The sequence below is a fragment of the Leptodactylus fuscus genome, chromosome 1 (assembly GCF_031893055.1).
Source record: "Leptodactylus fuscus isolate aLepFus1 chromosome 1, aLepFus1.hap2, whole genome shotgun sequence".
Taxonomy (NCBI): Eukaryota; Metazoa; Chordata; class Amphibia; order Anura; family Leptodactylidae; genus Leptodactylus; species Leptodactylus fuscus.
In genome coordinates, this window is record NC_134265.1 from 136393742 (window position 1) to 136412276 (window position 18535).

The window sequence follows — 18535 nt, forward strand, 5'->3', positions numbered from 1 at the left end:
AAGGATTGGAAACCGTAAAGGCAGCTATATTTCTTATTTATTCCCTGCCATGGCTTTGGAGTCAGTAGGACAAACTAGTGACTCTATTTTAGCATGGAACGTGTAATAGACGGGCTATTCTCCGATCACATAGGTAGAGTATGAGCTTCCCCCAGCCTGTGTTCTGACACACATTTCATTTTCCTTCTCTAATAGGGTGATTCAGATAATGGAATTATTTTAGAGAATACTTTTTATCTTATAGTTTCAGCACTCCACAGTGCCAGGACACCTGTAATGCTTTTTGGACTTGCATATCTAGAAAACTGGCCGTAGATGTCAGCTTCCTAGACGGATGCTGATTGACTTGGTGCTTCGCTATCACAGTGTTCTCCGAACAACTTCATGACAGCAGCTGCCTAGTAATCTGAATAGGTGTTGAAGGATACATGTTTGGGAGACCCGTGCCTGATCTTGACGGTCTGAAGGTCTTACAGCCCCGAGAGCTTGTCTACAGGGCATCCAAGGGCCTGCTTTGCATTTCAGAATGGGAAGCATCTACTTTTTCTCTGCGCTTGAGGTTTATTTACTAGTCATTGTTAACTTTTACATGTTGCTGTGGGGCTATGAATCAGAAATCAAGTCAAACTCTAGCAATCCTTTTCAATATCCTTTACGAACAGCTGAAAGCATTTATATTTCATTTTAACAAATAAGCACACTTTCAGCACAGTTAATTCCCCAGTAAAGCATGTCTGCTCACTTTGCACTACGTTTTACAGAGAACACATTTTTGTGCATGTGACCTTTGTTGTCTGCTGTTCTTTGACTCTCTGAAATGTTTATTATGGATTCAGGACTTTTTGCCATACCAAAGATGTTGCTTTCTTACCTTTGTATGAGCTAGGCGCTTCTATGGGCATTTATGTGCTTGCAATATGCAAAAAAAATCTATATGAAATCTACATGTTCAGTTAAATTGCCAATTGACTTGTAAGATCTTGAGGAACAGTGGAGGAAGGTCTTTGAAAGGTTAATCAAGACTTTTAGAACCAGACTCCAAACAAATGGAGAATAAACATTTTCCTATATGACACCTCACAGATTTTTATTGCTCTTCTATTCTCTTATATCACAATTAAACAGCATGAAAATGAAATTAGAAAAGCAGTATATTCTTCTCTATGGCAGCAGCCATGCCCCTTCTTCTTTCCTAGTTCATGTGAGCCAGCAAGTTTAGGAGGAAAGGGCTGGGCATTATTTCTCTCTATACAGGGAGTGCAGGAATTTTGTATCTTCTGAGTAACGGACAGTATGAAATAGATACAGTAACAGTAGCGACAGTGTCAATACCAATAGTACCAGCAGTAGCGGTGTCAGCAGTTGTGTATACACAGTGACAACAACACAGCCCAGTACAGCTCCTCAGAGAAAGTCTCCTAACTTTCCCAATTTGCTGAATGTGTAGTTGTGCTTTGACAATTCCCTTTTTTCCTATATCCTCGCAATATTGTGCTTGTTTACCTTTCAGGAGTATTGAAAAGCTGAGTAACAATCAAAGAAAGACATGGAATGACATTCTGAATACTAGGCGCAACTACTGATTTAATACATACATACATACATACATATATAATATATATATATATATATATATATATATATATATACAGTCCTATGAAAAAGTTTGGGCACCCCTATTAATCTTAATCATTTTTAGTTCTAAATATTTTGGTATTTGCAACAGCCATTTCAGTTTGATATATCTAATAACTGATGGACACAGTAATATTTCAGGATTGAAATGAGGTTTATTGTACTAGCAGAAAATGCGCAATATGCATTAAACCAAAATTTGACCGGTGCAAAAGTATGGGCACCTCAACAGAAAAGTGACATTAATATTTAGTAGATCCTCCTTTTGCAAAGATAACAGCCTCTAGTCGCTTCCTGTAGCTTTTAATCAGTTCCTGGATCCTGGATAAAGGTATTTTGGACAAACAATTCAAGTTCAGTTAAGTTAGATGGTCGCCGAGCATGGACAGCCCGCTTCAAATCATCCCACAGATGTTCAATGATATTCAGGTCTGGGGACTGGGATGGCCATTCCAGAACATTGTAATTGTTCCTCTGCATGAATGCCTGAGGATTTGGAGCGGTGTTTTGGATCATTGTCTTGCTGAAATATCCATCCCCGGCGTAACTTCAACTTCGTCACTGATTCTTGAACATTATTCTCAAGAATCTGCTGATACTGAGTGGAATCCATGCGACCCTCAACTTTAACAAGATTCCCGATGCCGGCATTGGCCACACAGCCCCAAAGCATGATGGAACCTCCACCAAATTTTACAGTGGGTAGCATGTGTTTTTCTTGGAATGCTGTTTCTTTTTGGACGCCATGCATAACGCCTTTTTTTTATAACCAAACAACTCAATTTTTGTTTCCAAAATGAAGCTGCCTTGTCCAAATGTGCTTTTTCATACCTCAGGCAACTCTATTTGTGGCGTACGTGCAGAAACGGCTTCTTTCTCATCACTCTCCCATACAGCTTCTATTTGTGCAAAGTGCGCTGTATAGTTGACCGATGCCCAGTGACACCATCTGCAGCAAGATGATGCTGCAGCTCTTTGGAGGTGGTCTGTGGATTGTCCTTGACTGTTCTCACCATTCTTCTTCTCTGCCTTTCTGATATTTTTCTTGGCCTGCCACTTCTGGGCTTAACAAGAACTGTCCCTGTGGTCTTCCATTTCCTTACTATGTTCCTCACAGTGGAAACTGACAGGTTAAATCTCTGAGACAGCTTTTTGTATCCTTCCGCTGAACAACTATGTTGAACAATCTTTGTTTTCAGATCATTTGAGAGTTGTTTTGAGTAGCCCATGATGCCACTCTTCAGAGGAGATTCAAATAGTAGAACAACTTGCAATTGGCCACCTTAAATACCTTTTCTCATGATTGGATACACCTGGCTATGAAGTTCAAAGCTCACTGAGGTTACAAAACCAATTTTGTGCTTCAGTAAGTCAGTAAAAAGTAGTTAGGAGTATTCAAATCAATAAAATGATAAGGGTGCCCATACTTTTGCACCGGTCAAATTTTGGTTTAATGCATATTGCGCATTTTCTGTTAGTACAATAAACCTCATTTCAATCCTGAAATATTACTGTGTCCATCAGTTATTAGATATATCAAACTGAAATGGATGTTGCAAACACCAAAATATTTAGAACTAAAAATGATTAAGATTAATAGGGGTGCCCAAACTTTTTCATAGGACTGTATATATATATATATATATATATATATATACAGATTTGCTTTTCAGTGTCCCTGGATAATGCTGTAGCTGAGAATCCTGAAACACAAATTAAGTAATGTAATGTAATATAAATCTCCTTGGTCCAGAGCTTGCCAGATTTGTGTTTGACTTCTGGTAAAATCTGAAAGTCTGCATACTATACCTATATAAATCCACCTTTTTGTGCTACAATCATACAATAGTTTACCAGGATTTCCCTTTCAGGGTCCTGGTAATGCTGGATAACACACCAGGTCATGCAGTAATATGGACTATGTGCCAATCATGCCAAAGCTTGTTAGGGCCCCTTCACGCGGCGTGCGTACGCAGTGTGAAGGGGCCCTCAGATGTGCCTTTCAGGGTTCTGGGAAAGTTCGGTAACATACCGAATACTATTTTTATCTAAATAAATTGCACTCTTTGCTACATTATTGTACAATATCATGTCAGATGTGTTTTTAAAGGTCCTGGGGAATCTGGGTAGCATACCAGATAATGTTGTAATAAGGACTACTGAATACAATACAAAATAAATCTACCTCATTGCTCCAAAATCATGCCAGAGTTTGCCAGATTTGTCTTTGAATTAAAAAAACAAACAAACATAATGTGGAATGATGAAATTCATTTTTTAACACTGTAAATGCAAAATACAGTACTCTGCAGTACAATTTTCACCCAATTCAGCCTTTTTACTCACTTGTCTGCAGCTTATTCTCTTCACTTTCCATGTGACTATTGAGCACCAGCATCTTGCAGGAGTGCATTGTGTTCCAGTGCCACCCCTTAGTTCCAGTGCTCAGTTCTATTGCATTGGCAGATGCTCTTCTCAATAGGATAGAGTGGTTGAATACAGCTGCACATACCCCAAAGAGTGTGCAATACTGCCAGATGCATGAATTGCATAGAATATGCCTTATGGGATATATCTTTCAGGAGGCTCTTAACACATAGGGGCCCTCATTACCTTTTAGGTCAGCACAAATTGATTTGCAAAAATATCACTAACTTTTTATTTACTATAGTCCAAATAAAATCCCAGTCTATGTTGCTAAAGGGGTTTTCCGGGCAAAGAACCTAATATATATATATCCCACTAATATTATAAGTGTGAAAGTTTGTGTGTTTGGATGTTTGTGAGTTTGGATGTTTGTTCCTCAATCACGCTAAAACGCCTGGACGGATTTGCGTGCAATTTTCCACAAACATAGTTTTCCCTTAGGATTGAGTCACAGGCTACTTTTGGTGCCACTAAACAACATGGCTTCCTAGCAGGAGACTCACAAAAGCAGGACTCCTAGCCCCAGCTATAGACTCACACACACTGCCTGGCATTTCCTGCCTCAACCTGCCTGCACACTCCTTACTGTCACCTCAGGAGTAGCCCTCACTCTACTCACTCACATTTACATATAGCTTTCCACTATATAACACATCACATTGTCTGTATCACGACATACACAATACAACACATCACATTGTCTGACACAATACAACACATCACATTGTCTGACACAATACAACACATCACATTGTCTGTATCACGACATACACAATACAACACATCACATTGTCTGTATTACTACATACACAATACAACACATCACATTGTCTGTATTACTACATACACACTCACACACACTGCCTGGCATTTCCTGCCTCAACCTGCCTGCACACTCCTTACTGTCACCTCAGGAGTAGCCCTCACTCTACTCACTCACATTTACATATAGCTTTCCACTATATAACACATCACATTGTCTGTATCACTACATACACAATACAACACATCACATTGTCTGTATCACTACATACACAATACAACACATCACATTGTCTGTATCACTACATACACAATACAACACATCACATTGTCTGTATCACTACATACACAATACAACACATCACATTGTCTGTATCACGACATACACAATACAACACATCACATTGTCTGACACAATACAACACATCACATTGTCTGTATCACGACATACACAATACAACACATCACATTGTCTGTATCACGACATACACAATACAACACATCACATTGTCTGTATCACTACATACACAATACAACACATCACATTGTCTGTATCACGACATACACAATACAACACATCACATTGTCTGACACAATACAACGCATCACATTGTCTGTATCACGACATACACAATACAACACATCACATTGTCTGACACAATACAACACATCACATTGTCTGTATCACGACATACACAATACAACACATCACATTGTCTGTATCACGACATACACAATACAACACATCACATTGTCTGTATCACTACATACACAATACAACACATCACATTGTCTGTATCACTACATACACAATACAACACATCACATTGTCTGTATCACGACATACACAATACAACACATCACATTGTCTGACACAATACAACGCATCACATTGTCTGTATCACGACATACACAATACAACGCATCACATTGTCTGACACAATACAACGCATCACATTGTCTGTATCACGACTGACACAATACAACACATCACATTGTCTGTATCATGACATACACAATACAACACATCACATTGTCTGTATCACGACATACACAATACAACACATCACATTGTCTGTATCACGACATACACAATACAACACATCACATTGTCTGTATCACGACATGCACAATACAACACATCACATTGTCTGTATCACGACATACACAATACAACACATCACATCACATTTGCTAGCCCACCAAACTTTTTAAAGCACTTTTACAGTTTCACACGTCTGTGTCCTCCCAATTCTCAAATCACCGCAGACGAAGTCGCGGGTAAAAGCTAGTGTGTGTATATATATATATATATATATATATATATATATATATATATATATATATATATATATATAGTGTAATTAATGGGTTAAGTGCACCCCAATACCTTTAGCAGTGTTTTGAGTGATTTCTGTGTTTCTCTAGGAGCTCCTGGCATCCTCTGTATTTGTTTACATGTTGTAGCTTTCTACGGTCTTAGCTCATGCAATGCATCATGGTAGTTGTAGGCTGACTTGAGTGTATCTGATTGCTGTATATTATGCCGAATCTTCCACGTTGTGTCAATGGCCTGCTCCTGGAGCATTGTTTCTGTTGTCCTCACTTTTCTTCTTTGTATTTGAAAATATTTCAATAAAAACCAAATTTAAAATAAAATAGTTGTAGGCTGACTCTCACTACCTCCCTCTTACTCCCTCCCCCTCCCTGTCTCCCTAGCTATTCCACCCACTACTGGCCTTTTCCATCTAACTGACTCAGCACACCCCATAATACTTAACTGTCCTTCTGTCCGGACTTCCATTCTGCGAGGGACTCTCATCTTAAAAAAAAAAATCTCACTGCTATCATCTTTTTTATTTTTCCGCTTAAAGATATAGTCCCGCATGCAGGACTTATTCTTTCTTTATACAAGTTAACAAATGACAGTACATCCCTTAAGGTTCACTTTTTATCGGTTTCTTCAAGTGATGCATTCAATAAGGTCTTTACTTATGTGAAACTATTCATGTAGCTTCTGTTCTGTCTGTGTACCTCTGCCACATGTCCTTCTTAAAGAGGGATATAAATACATACATATAGTGTATAACCATACAGTGCCATAGTCTGTAGAAAATATGACTAACTGCTTCTATAATTGATGATATCTCATATGTTTGCCATACCCCAATGATCATGCTGTCTAATAGAGCCAGTACCAAACCAATGTATAGAGCTGCTTTTGGACAGTTGCTTTATGATGTATAATTAATGCATGCATAGCTAATTAACTATCAATTTTAACAAAAGAGCAGCTAACGGAAAAGTAGAATTTGGAGCACGTTAACAACCTGTGATTAGTGTGTGTGGAATGCCCCGTAGCCATCTAGCATTCCTCGACTCAATGAACACTTGCATGGCCCCAGGATGTGCATTGTGTCCTCTCATTCTGCAGCTGTGCTATAAATGAGGTAGTCATGACCCCAGCACTTCTAAGGCTGCTGTACAACCGTCTATGAGAAACCTTATACTTTAACCACTTCTTTGCCATCAGATAGTATAGCCTAGCTTCATTTTATTTTGTATATATACAAAATTTCTGTTTTAGAATATAGTCATGTAAGAAATCACTTCAAAGAAATTACTGTTGAATATATCACTGAATCCATAATCCAAAGTTTATTACAGTTTCTCTGCTCCTGAGAAACCAAGAATTATAATGTATAAAATTGACCACGCATGGAAGATGCAATCCCATTATCAGATAAGAATCATGTCATTTAGAGAAAATATTAGTAGGCTTTGGGAAATAATAGAATGGTACAATGGCAGGGATATCAGGACCTGCCTGTAAACAAATACTGACACCAACAGCAAATTCTAAGGCTACATGCACATGTCCATTGTCATACAGTCCTATGAAAAAGTTTGGACACCCCTATTAATCTTAATCATTTTTAGTTCTAAATATTTTGGTATTTGCAACAGCCATTTCAGTTTGATATATCTAATAACTGATGGACACAGTAATATTTCAGGATTGAAATGAGGTTTATTGTACTAACAGAAAATGTGCAATATGCATTAAACCAAAATTTGACCGATGCAAAAGTATGGGCACCTCAACAGAAAAGTGACATTAATATTTAGTAGATCCTCCTTTTGCAAAGATAACAGCCTCTAGTCGCTTCCTGTAGCTTTTAATCAGTTCCTGGATCCTGGATAAAGGTATTTTGGACAAACAATTCAAGTTCAGTTAAGTTAGATGGTCGCCGAGCATGGACAGCCCGCTTCAAATCATCCCACAGATGTTCAATGATATTCAGGTCTGGGGAATGGGATGGCCATTCCAGAACATTGTAATTGTTCCTCTGCATGAATGCCATAGGATTTGGAGCGGTGTTTTGGATCATTGTCTTGCTGAAATATCTATCCCCGGCGTAACTTCAACTTCGTCACTGATTCTTGAACATTATTCTCAAGAATCTGCTGATACTGAGTGGAATCCATGTGACTCTCAACTTTAACAAGATTCCCGATGCCGGCATTGGCCACACAGCCCCAAAGCATGATGGAACCTCCACCAAATTTTACAGTGGGTAGCATGTGTTTTTCTTGGAATGCTGTTTCTTTTTGGACGCCATGCATAACGCCTTTTTTTATAACCAAACAACTCAATTTTTGTTTCCAAAATGAAGCTGCCTTGTCCAAATGTGCTTTTTCATACCTCAGGCAACTCTATTTGTGGCGTACGTGCAGAAACGGCTTCTTTCTCATCACTCTCCCATACAGCTTCTATTTGTGCAAAGTGCGCTGTATAGTTGACCGATGCACAGTGACACCAGCTGCAGCAAGATGATGCTGCAGCTCTTTGGAGGTGGTCTGTGGATTGTCCTTGACTGTTCTCACCATTCTTCTTCTCTGCCTTTCTGATATTTTTCTTGGCCTGCCACTTCTGGACTTAACAAGAACTGTCCCTGTGGTCTTCCATTTCCTTACTATGTTCCTCACAGTGGAAACTGACAGGTTAAATCTCTGAGACAACGTTTTGTATCTTTCCCCTGAACAACTATGTTGAACAATCTTTGTTTTCAGATCATTTGAGAGCGGGCTGTCCATGTTCGGCGACCATCAAACTTAACTGAACTTGAATTGTTTTGTAGAAAGAAATGGTCCAAAATACCTTCATCCAGGATCCAGGAACTGATTAAAAGCTACAGGAAGCGACTAGAGGCTGTTATCTTTGCAAAAGGAGGATGTACTAAATATTAATGTCACTTTTCTGTTGAGGTGCCCATACTTTTGCACCGGTCAAATTTTGGTTTAATACATATTGCACATTTTCTGTTAGTACAATAAACCTCATTTCAATCCTGAAATATTACTGTGTCCATCAGTTATTAGATATATCAAACTGAAATGGCTGTTGCAAACACCAAAATATTTAGAACAAAAAATGATTAAGATTAATAGGGGTGCCCAAACTTTTTCATAGGACTGTATGTGTCAGGAAACGACACATGGATGGTATTTCTAGGCCTTCTGTGTCATTTGAATGTACATAACATAAAGAAACAGGACATGCGCTCCTCACACACATCCCTGAATACTATGGTCCTGTGCATGGGCCTATGGAAATGAATGGGTCTGTGTGCTATACGTTGGTGTGCATGAGCATTAACAAAAATGTGTTTATGGGTAGATTCCATGGCACGTGTGAGTAAATTCACAATACTGATCAAAATTGTAGGCCAGTAAGATCAATATATAATGGTCTTACTTCATGGTATGGTTGTACACAGCAGTATGTTACGCTAGGTTCACACCTGCATTTGGTGTACTGTCCCCAAGCGGACACACCGAACAGAATCCTAATCCGTTTAAGGCCAGGGCCCCATGTGGTATAAACGCTACGATTTGCCCACGGAGGAAATGCAAGGGACAAAATCGCTGCATTTTACAGTCAGAGCAAAGTGGATGGAATTCTAGCGAATCCCATGTCCAGTTTGCGGTAAAAACTGTGGTGCGGACATACGTCAATTTTCAAAACCAGCGCGTTTTTGGAAATCGCAGTATATCATTTAAACCTACAGAAACATCGGCGGTTTCCCCATAGGTATAGTTGAAACAGAAAGTAAACCTCTGCGAACTTCCTATATAAAACGTTGCGGGAAGAACTACGATGCGTTGCCGCCATGGTTTTTCCCAAAACATTATTTTGCTGCGGGACGCTATGTGGGGCCTTAGCCTAAAAATCCGGTTACCCGTGATAATGAAGTTCACCGCTCGAAAAGGGTGAAAAATGCATTTTTTAAGCGGGTTCGGAGACTGAAACCACAAACTGAGTTCATGCACTGGTGTGAACCCAGCCTTAAACTTCCAGGTCACGTAATAAATGTATGCATACTTTTTGCTGGGAATAGTTATAGTAATATTATTAATTGAATAGCTATAGTGGTTTGACAAGTAGTTATCTAAACTGGTGCATGTTTCTTTCCCCGTTCAGGTATGACTACCAGGAAGATGGATTTTGCCAGCCTTATAGGGGCATTGCCTGTGCCAGGTTCATTGGAAACAGGAGTATTTATGTGGATTCTCTCCAGATGCAGGGGGAGATTGAAAACCGAATTACTGGTAAGTGCTGCAAAGCCCAAGGCTCTGAATGACTGTACCTATTTAAAGTAGATATCTGTAGAAACATGTAAAATAATATATGCTTAAAAAAATATAAAAGCACATAATGCGTTGAAACTGCCCATTGATATATTACATATTCCTAATAAACACATCAAATTATTTGTCATGTAGAGATTTGTGGATTTCTTTGTGTGAAAGTTACGAGGATAGTTTCTTATTCTTACAATCCTTTTCAAAATAAATGGTTTATCATTGTTTGGCGCCCTCTAATGTTAAGAACATGCAATGCAAACACATTTTTGTACACTAACATAGGTGATAGGAATAAAGAAGTAAAATTTTACGTCTTTCAGTCTATTTATACTATAGCCAACTTGCAAACGTTGTAGTTTTTAGTAGAAGTTGCATGGGTTAAAGGACTGTATCTATGATTTGTGCTGACATTTGTCTTCTCACTCCCAAAACAAGTTTGGAAAGTGAGTCTGATCATGCTGTGACTGTCCTCTAGACCAATGCTTCTTAATCTGAGAGGTGGGCCATTACCTGCCAGTGTCAGCTTTTACACAAAGCAGGGGCTTTAAAGCAAAAGCTGCACCAATAATGTCAGCCTTGTAGTAACAGTGCGGCCTCTGTAGTTAGAAAGGCTGAAGGACCTGAGAAAATTCACAAGTCCTTCACCCGGGATGAGAATGCTGTAATCTGGAGGTACAAGCATCACACACTGCTAATGGAGGTCACAGGCTCTTTTATCTCTTTTCCTTGTTGTGGTGATTCTCCTGACATTGTGGGGCGTGAGGAATTGGGGACAGATCATCCTCAAGTGTGGAAGACTTTATTTGGGGAGAATTCTAGAGAGGAAAGACTCTACCCGCCATTCACAGAGGGGACGATTGGGAGGCAATGCTGGCACCAGTGATACTGTACTGTGGTGCTTGATGCTTCTGCTATTTAGAGTTTGGGAACATATATTTTTTTAAATTTCGCACCCAAACCCAATACTTACCATGGAACGTACAATACACACTGAAAACAATTTGCATTCCTATATCTTAGCTGTTGTATCTAAAGGTTGCATGAATTGTTTTTATTTTCTTCTTCAGCGGCCTTCACCATGATAGGAACCTCAACCCACCTCTCTGACCAGTGTTCCCAGTTTGCTATCCCATCTTTCTGTCATTTTGTGTTTCCACTGTGTGATGACCGCACCCGCACTCCAAAGCCTAGAGAATTGTGCAGGGATGAGTGTGAAGTACTGGAAAATGATCTGTGTCATCAGGAATACAACATTGCCCGCTCAAATCCTGCCATACTTATGCAGCTTCACCTTCCAAACTGTGAAGACCTCCCTCTGCCTGAGAGCCAAGAGGCGGCAAACTGCATGAGGATTGGAATCCCAATGGAGAGAATAAACAGATGTAAGTTGCAACTCAGCGTGTGTGGCTGTCAAACATCTTTCTTTGATTAGGAAGGAGCCCAGCTTAAGACTGGTTGCCATCTACCCTGTGTACTGGTATTGTGTCTTGGAGAAAGGTTATAGGTGTTCATGAATGTGCCCTGTCCCAGCAGGCTTTGTGTCTAGGCCCACCTAGAAATCTTTTCTGTGATTAGAAATAATACAGCGAGAGACGCATGTCTGCATCTTGTTTGTAAACAGCCTTCAAAGACAGCTTGGCTGATGTATAACATTGCCTATTTCTGTTCTGTGGTTAGCCCTCATGTTTAGTGCGTGTAAATGCCGTGACATTCACACCAGATGTGCAGGGTTTGTACAGAATCCAGAGCTAAAACTAACTGGAAAAAAAAACAACCAAAAAAATCTTGTTAGCTCGAAGTATCACCCAGTGCTTAGCAGAAGTCCCTTATATGGATGTAGTTTTGTGGTACCTGGTGCACAGCAGCAGGACGTACAGGAGTTGACAAAGAGTGGTAGCACTCCTACTGTCTTACAGTATACAAAATGCTTTGTTACATTTCAGACCAGAGGTTCAAGACTATGCAAACAAAACGGCAAGTACTTTTGGTGGTAATTTTAAACATTTAGGCTAAGGTCCAGCGTAGCGAAGCTCAGGAAAAAAAATCGTGCCAGAAAGTATTGTTTTCCTCTGTGGACTTTCTGCCCTTATTATATCAATATGGAAAACGTCAGCGTTTCCACAGGCATAATTGCCATGCTGCAATTTTTAAAAACACAAGCAGCTTTTTTCAGCTTTTGCGCTGCATATTTTTTTCTGCAGCCTTTGGATGGCATTAGCCAGAATCAATCCACTTTGCAGATACTGTAAGGCGTTATGATTTCGCAACTTGAGGCTTCAGACTGCTAAGACTGTACGCATGTTTTGGAAATCGCAGCATGTCCGCAGTGTGGTTTTTATCGCAAAGTGGTTATGGGATTCGTTAGAATCCCATCCACTTTGACATGACGGTAAGGGCTAGTTCACATGGGGGGGGGGGGGGGGCGGATTTTGACACCGAGATTGACGCGGGGAGCCGTGTCACTCTTCGGTTAACACGCGCCTGCCACGACTGTTGCGGTTGCGGCTTACCCCTCCGGAGTTGGCTCAAATGAATGGGCCGACTCCGGAGGTTGCTGCCGCCAGGCGGCGCCGCAGCTCAGCGAGCCACGGAATCCGCCTGAAGAAAGGACAGCTCACTTCTTTTTTCCGCTAGCGGCGACAAAAAAGAAGCCTGGCGGTCTCCATAGACCACCATTGTGAGGGGGCGGATTATGACGTGGATTACATGCCATAATCTGCCCCCTCTGTACCCGTGTGAACGGGCCCTTAAACGCCACAAAAAAACTCTGTTCCTCATGGCTATAAAATTTCTAATGAGACATGAAAAAAGTAGAAGACTAGTGTGCCTGGCAAAAAAAAGGGTATCCGACCTTTAAAACTTTGGAGGCAGCTGCTTATTGCCTTGACTTAATAACAGACATCTAAAGTAAAATAAAAAATAGTGTATTATTTTTGTTCTTTAGGTTTACATTCTTTTTGTTACTTTTACAGATCAACAGTGTTACAATGGTACCGGGACTGATTACCGAGGGTCAGTCAGCGTCACCAAGTCTGGACACCAGTGCCAGCCATGGAGCAGCCAGTTTCCACACACCCACCAGATGTTTGCTGCTGAATATCCAGAGATTGGCGGAGGGCATGCATACTGCCGTAATCCTGGTGGCCAGATGGAAGGTCCCTGGTGCTTCACCCTCAACAAGAATGTACGCGTAGAGCTGTGTGATGTGCCTGCTTGCCGTACGTATCAGAGTTCCCACATATTTCTACATAACATGCCCTTGTATGAACAAATTTTTCACATTTATTGAGATATTTTAGGATGTTTGCTAAATTCCATATATTTTTAGCATAATCTGACATGATTTCTTTGTGTTACCTTTTCTTTTTTTTTAATTCAGGTTTTAATTCAAAGATTCAACAAACTTTTTAGTAAGAAGAGTAGAAACTGAATTACATGCACCATAAGTGTATAATCTGTAAAACAAGTGCTAATATATAAAAACATAATTCTACACAGCATGGAGCTCAGTTTGATCAGTTGTATAGATATTTCCTTTTTCCATTAAAATGTGCTTAGAGAAATAGATGTTTGCTCACAGATCTGTAGCCATATATTCCTGTTCTTGGCCAAAAATTAGGATGGATATGCGCCATTGTCCTCAGTAGAAATAAATAGAAGAACCATGAGTTTTATTTGCCTTAATTTTAGGATACTTTTACAGTCTAAAAGTTCATATTTTTATATAGTAGATAAATAGTTTTAATAGTTCATAAAATTGTGTTTTATCTCAAAAAGCAGATGAACCAAAAAAGCATTAGTCACGGTTATTCCTATTGTATTGTTTCCAGGTACCAGAGAAAACACAAAGATGGAAATCCTTTATATCTTGGTCCCCAGCATTGCAATTCCACTGGTCATCGCTTGCCTCTTCTTCTTAGTTTGTATGTGTAGAAACAAACAGAAAGCATCATCTGCTACCCCTCAGAGACGCCAGCTGATGGCATCACCTAGCCAAGACATGGAGATGCCCCTTATGAACCAGCACAAGCAGCAGGTAGGATTATTAGGATTATGTTGTTGATTTTCCATAGTCCTCTAAATCAGTGAATGCCTTCTAATATAGGAATGGGTAACAGTTTATATCATGTATAATAATCAGAATCCCTAATTTATTCACTGTGCATTCAGATTCCTCAGATATTTTTTTTTTCCGTTCTTCTTAGGTTAAAGTAAAAGAGATAAACCTGTCCACTGTAAGATTAATGGAAGAACTGGGAGAAGATCGTTTTGGAAAGGTATACAAGGGACACCTCTTTGGTACGGCACCTGGAGAACAGACACAGACTGTGGCTATAAAGACCTTAAAGGACAAGGTTGAAGTGGCTCTTCGAGAGGAATTTAAGCATGAAGCTATGATGAGATCAAGGTTGCAGCACCCAAATATTGTTTGCCTCCTTGGTACTGTAACCAAGGAGCAGCCGATGAGTATGATTTTTAGCTATTCCCCGCTTAGTGACCTTCATGAATTTCTTGTCATGAGATCTCCACACTCTGATGTAGGCAGCACAGACGATGACAAGACTGTAAAATCTACTTTGGAACCATCAGATTTTCTCCACATTGTAACTCAGATAGCTGCAGGAATGGAGTATCTTTCAAGTCACCATATTGTTCACAAAGATTTGGCTGCAAGAAATATTTTAGTGTTTGATAAATTAACAGTTAAAATTTCTGACCTCGGTCTCTTCCGAGAAGTGTATTCTGCAGATTACTATAAGTTAGTTGGGAATTCACTTCTTCCGATAAGATGGATGTCCCCAGAAGCGGTTGCATATGGCAAGTGTACCATTGATTCTGATATATGGTCCTATGGAGTAGTGCTTTGGGAAATCTTTAGCTATGGTCTACAACCATATTGTGGGTATTCCAATCAAGATGTTATTGAGATGATACGGAATCGCCAGCTGCTGCTGTGCCCAGATGACTGCCCAGCCTGGATTTATTCCCTTATGATCGAGTGCTGGAATGAGTTCCCTGCAAGAAGACCTAGATTTAAAGACATTCACACTAGATTAAGAACATGGGAAAATATGTCTAACTACAACAGCTCTGCACAAACATCTGGTGCAAGTAATACCACACAGACAAGTTCGCTTAGTACAAGCCCGGTTAGTAATGTCAGCAATGCTAGATATGTTGACCTCAAGCCCAAAGGACGACCATTCCCACAGCCACAGTTTTTACCAATGAAAGGACAGATAAGGCCTATGGTTCCACCTCCCCAGCTCTACATTCCAGTCAATGGCTATCAGCAGATGGCTGCTTATTTTTATCCAGTTCAGATACCTATGCAAATGGCTCCTCAGCAAATGCCACCCCAGATCATCCCAAAACCTGGATCTCATCATAGTGGGAGCGGCTCCACTAGCACCGGATATGTAACAACTGCACCATCAAACAATTCCATGGCCGATAGAGTTGCCCTTCTTGCAGATGGCAGTGACGAAGCACACGCAACAGGCGAGGATGTGTCACAAAATCCTGTTCAAGAGGAGGAAGAAGGCTCTGTACCAGAGACGGAATTACTGGGTGATAATGATACATCTCCATTAGATGAGACAGATATTCAGTCAGAAGCTTAAATCCTCCTTATGTCTTTAAGGAACATTTCTTCAAGACTTGAATAGTACAACCGACTGACTAAAATAAATCACGTGGTGCCTATATTCCAAGTTAGAGCCATAAACACTAGTTTATTATATTTTGGTGTTGACAGCAACAACACACAGGATTTTGGAACGCAACACTATTATAAAAGGAAATGTAATGTACTGTTGCTGTGCAACATACGGCTGAGTAGCAGAGCACAACATGTGTAATCCAGACTGTGACTGTAAATTTACTGAAATGTGCCTATGCCAATTTGTAAGGATGAGAAGAGAGAACCGACGATCCCTTGTCTTTTCATGATGAGACATTTCCCAGGATTTTCTTGCACGTGAGCCACACCAATGATGATTCCTACAGAGATGTGAAGTGTAACGTATGGAGTGTGTGTTTCTCAGAAATGATATGTCTTTTGGTTCATTGACACCACTTAATAGATCACCCTCCATCCATGTTAGTAAGGAGCCAAATGCCGAAATCATGTACAAATGGTGTACAATGCACTAGCTTAACAAGTACTGAGACTGGGGATCTATTAGTATTTTTAGTTTTCCATTTTAGTTTAGTGACTAGCTAGACAGACACTGCTGAAGCACCTAGAAAGAAATGAAGGTGCTTGGAAGCCAACTGCAATGGAATTTGCTCTCGTTCACGCCAAAAAAAGAAACGTTAGTGTGAAAATAGAAGGCAGCAGCGTTGTGTAGGGTGCTGTCTTGGTTCATGCTTTTTGCGGAATAAATCATGTACAGTCGTTTAAATGTAATTTATGTTCTATCACTTTTTATATACCTTTTTTTTTAAAGAATGGAAGTGTTTTGCTCAGAAGTCCTTTATAATTTAACGGTTTACATTGTCATCCTAGGAGTCAGTTTATATTGTATGATGTTCATGTTTTTACTATAACTGTGTAAACAGGTCAATTCATTTCATACCTTTGATTCTGTAAAGCTCACAAACTGCACGGTCAGTTGTATCACAGTGCATCCTGTCGTTTGAGTTCTGTAAATTCAGAAACATGTTTTTAATAAAGGTTTTGCATAAAATGTTGAATACATTTTTTAATGTATGTAGCATACAAAAGCATTCTCTGCAGTTAAAAGAATGGGCTGTGATTGGAAGGCTTTCTGCAAAGTACAATAGACATAAAGGCTTTTCATTCTGTATGGCTTTATGTCCAGTCCGTACAATAGTACATTGGTAATCCAATATGGAAGAGTATGTAATGTACAGTAATATACACAGCAGTTTACACTAGGTTCAGAGGGGCTAGTCCTCTGTGCTTTTTTTTCCTCAATTTTCAGCGATCTCTGAAATGGAGTCTCCAAGGAGCTGCCGTAGATTCTGGAAGTTGTGATGGCCGAGTTGGCTGCAATTGGGACCTAGAGGTGCCTTTCTAGAAAATAATAAAAGTTATAGGCACTAGATTACTGGACACTGTATTTCGACCCAGGGGTTTATTCTGATTGTTATGTTAGTAAGAAATATTTCCCCTAATATGGGGCATTCACCATACAAACTCCTGATCACATTCACACGACCAAGTTTCTTGGTCCGTGTGTTGGCCAGATTTACCAGTCTGAACAGTGTTCTGGGACAGGCACTACTAGCATAATAGATATCAATTCTGCTAGTATGAAAAAGAGAGCAGCACTATGTAAATACGCACAGTCAGTGGCAAGATGGCCAAAATAGCAAAGGAAAAAAGAGCACTCCAAAATAAATGAAAAAATGTTGACTTTATTAGGCTAATGACACAACATTTCAGTTCAACCCAAACCTTTCTCAAACAGTGCAAGCCCAGCATCTTTATAGTGCATCATGGGATATTCCTACAGATCCAAAACCTTATCAAGTGACAATATATCAAACAGTTATAATGTACAAGTGGTAAGTACATCTGCTGTTCCATTCATATATAATTCATGACATGAGTGATGTCAAATCTCTCTATAAATATCCCAATAAAGCACAGGTGCCAATAAGTAACGTGATAGAAAATTTAATTCCCTATGGCAAAAAAATCATCACAGATGCTGTTGGAAGGAACACAGCCTACCTCATGTGTTCACGGGAATCAAGCGCCATCCACAGCATCTCCATTGCGCAACTGTGCAAATGCATAACACTATCAATATTCCATGAACATAAACAGGAAGCCAGGGAGGTCTCATGACCACACTCTTCCCTCCTGCTCATGTGAGCTGTATAATGCCCATAGAAGCTATCTTAAGAAATTGCAACGATATAAGAATAGAAGAGATTTCTCAACGGCTTTTAGATTTACAGTATACTGGGAGAGGGACTCCTAGTATAATAATTATCAATAATACTACCGTAGTAGTCAGTGGCGCCCAGCAACATACTGTCCTGTACATGTAAATGGGAGGTGAGGTTTTCTTCTTCTCTTGAATGG

General features: G+C 39.8%; 1 protein-coding gene across 1 annotated transcript in view; it reads left to right on the plus strand.

Moving 5' to 3' along the window:
* ROR2 (receptor tyrosine kinase like orphan receptor 2) overlaps positions 1-17099 on the plus strand; it is a 130077-nt gene extending 112978 nt beyond the window's left edge. Inside the window, exons 5-9 of the mRNA XM_075276711.1 lie at positions 10310-10437; positions 11541-11855; positions 13446-13691; positions 14304-14509; positions 14679-17099. Coding sequence (XP_075132812.1) covers positions 10310-10437; positions 11541-11855; positions 13446-13691; positions 14304-14509; positions 14679-16097 — 2314 coding nt within the window. The 3' untranslated portion in view covers positions 16098-17099. The remainder of the gene's footprint in view (positions 1-10309; positions 10438-11540; positions 11856-13445; positions 13692-14303; positions 14510-14678) is intronic.
* The last annotated feature ends 1436 nt before the right edge of the window (positions 17100-18535 follow it).